Source organism: Lactuca sativa, chromosome 9 (genome assembly GCF_002870075.4).
Source record: "Lactuca sativa cultivar Salinas chromosome 9, Lsat_Salinas_v11, whole genome shotgun sequence".
Classification (NCBI taxonomy): Eukaryota; Viridiplantae; Streptophyta; class Magnoliopsida; order Asterales; family Asteraceae; genus Lactuca; species Lactuca sativa.
The window spans coordinates 201249177-201250661 of NC_056631.2; the positions used below are offsets into that span (position 1 = coordinate 201249177).

Sequence of the window (1485 nt, forward strand, 5' to 3'; positions counted from 1 at the left end):
GACTGATATATAAACCACTCTAGCTTGATTTCAGTCTTGTGTTAAGTGTTCGCATAGCGACTTAGGTCCTAACAACTTGATGTCAGACTGTTCAACATGAGGGACATCTAAGTCCTCTAACACAGATAACATAAAGACTAGGATTAGATGCTTAACATAACGACTTGTATGCTTTCACGAAAGAAGAAGGAGCTCGTAGACATTTAACAAAGGATTGTGTTGGTGTTCCGCGCTATCTCAACTCCTGGTTCTAGTAGTACAAGCGCGAATCTGATCTATAAAAATAGATCTTAGGCGAAAATAGTGCTCTTTGAAATTGAAAGCGGCATTCCCCCTTATATATAACCCAAAATAAATAGAATCATGGAATTCTCTCCGAGAGCTGTTGAACTAACAACTCTATTAGAAAGTAGAATTAGCAACTTTTACATGAATTTTCAAGTGGATGAGATTGGTCGAGTGGTCTCAGTTGGAGATGAGATTGCACGTGTTTATGGGTTGAACGAGATTCAAGCTAAGGAAATGGTTGAATTTTCCAACGGTGTGAAAGGAATAGCCTTGAATCTTGAGAATGAGAATGTAGGGATTATTGTCTTTGGTACTGATACTGCTATTAAAGAAGGAGAACTTGTCAAGCGCACTGGCTCTATTGTGGATGTCCCTGCGGGAAAGGCTATGCTAGGGCGTGTGGTCGACGCCTTGGGAGTACCTATTGATGGAAGAGGGGCTCTAAGCGATCACGAGTAAATATGTGTCGAAGTGAAATCCCCTGGGATTATTGAACGTAAATTTGTGCACGAGCCTATGCAAACTGGGTTAAAAGCGGTAGATAGCCTGGTTCCTATAGGTCGTGGTCAACGAGAACTTATAATCAGGGACCGACAAACTGGAAAAACAGCTATTGCTATCGATACCATATTAAACCAAAAGCAAATGAACTCAAGGAGCACCTCTGAGATTAAGACATTGTATTGTGTCTATGTAGCGATTGGACAGAAACGCTCAACTGTGACACAATTAGTTCCCCTCGTGCAACTTCTTAATTTTACCCCTTTCGTAATGATTTCTCCGTTTTACCTATGGGAAAATATACTATATTTGTTCATTTAGTCCCTTATGTTATTTTCGTATCTTTTATGCATAAAGTTGGGTTTGTCGGGTCGAATAAGTCTTTTTTGCCAAACGAAGGGGTAACCGGGTTACCCCTTATTATGCCACCTCACTTAATTGGTCTACTAATTTATTTGTTTATTTTACTCTCTCTCTCTCTCTCTCTCTTGCAACTAAAAAATATAAACACACGCACATCAAACTTCACATATAAACACACACCAGTTTGTTGAAAACATTAGACTCCAGGTACCCTCTCTCTTTCTTTTTGGAATCTTCAAACTTTCACAACCATTGCTTAGAGAAATTCACAGTCGATTATTTGAGTTTTCTAATGGCCTCTTACATTCTTAACCTCTTATCGCTATAATCACA

General features: G+C 39.2%; 1 protein-coding gene across 1 annotated transcript; it reads left to right on the plus strand.

Moving 5' to 3' along the window:
• The first annotated feature begins 392 nt into the window (after positions 1-392).
• LOC122196151 (ATP synthase subunit alpha, mitochondrial-like) lies at positions 393-944 on the plus strand. The gene has a single exon (XM_052767924.1). It carries the CDS (start codon positions 430-432, stop codon positions 745-747), a length of 318 nt encoding a protein of 105 aa, XP_052623884.1. The 5' UTR covers positions 393-429; the 3' UTR covers positions 748-944.
• The last annotated feature ends 541 nt before the right edge of the window (positions 945-1485 follow it).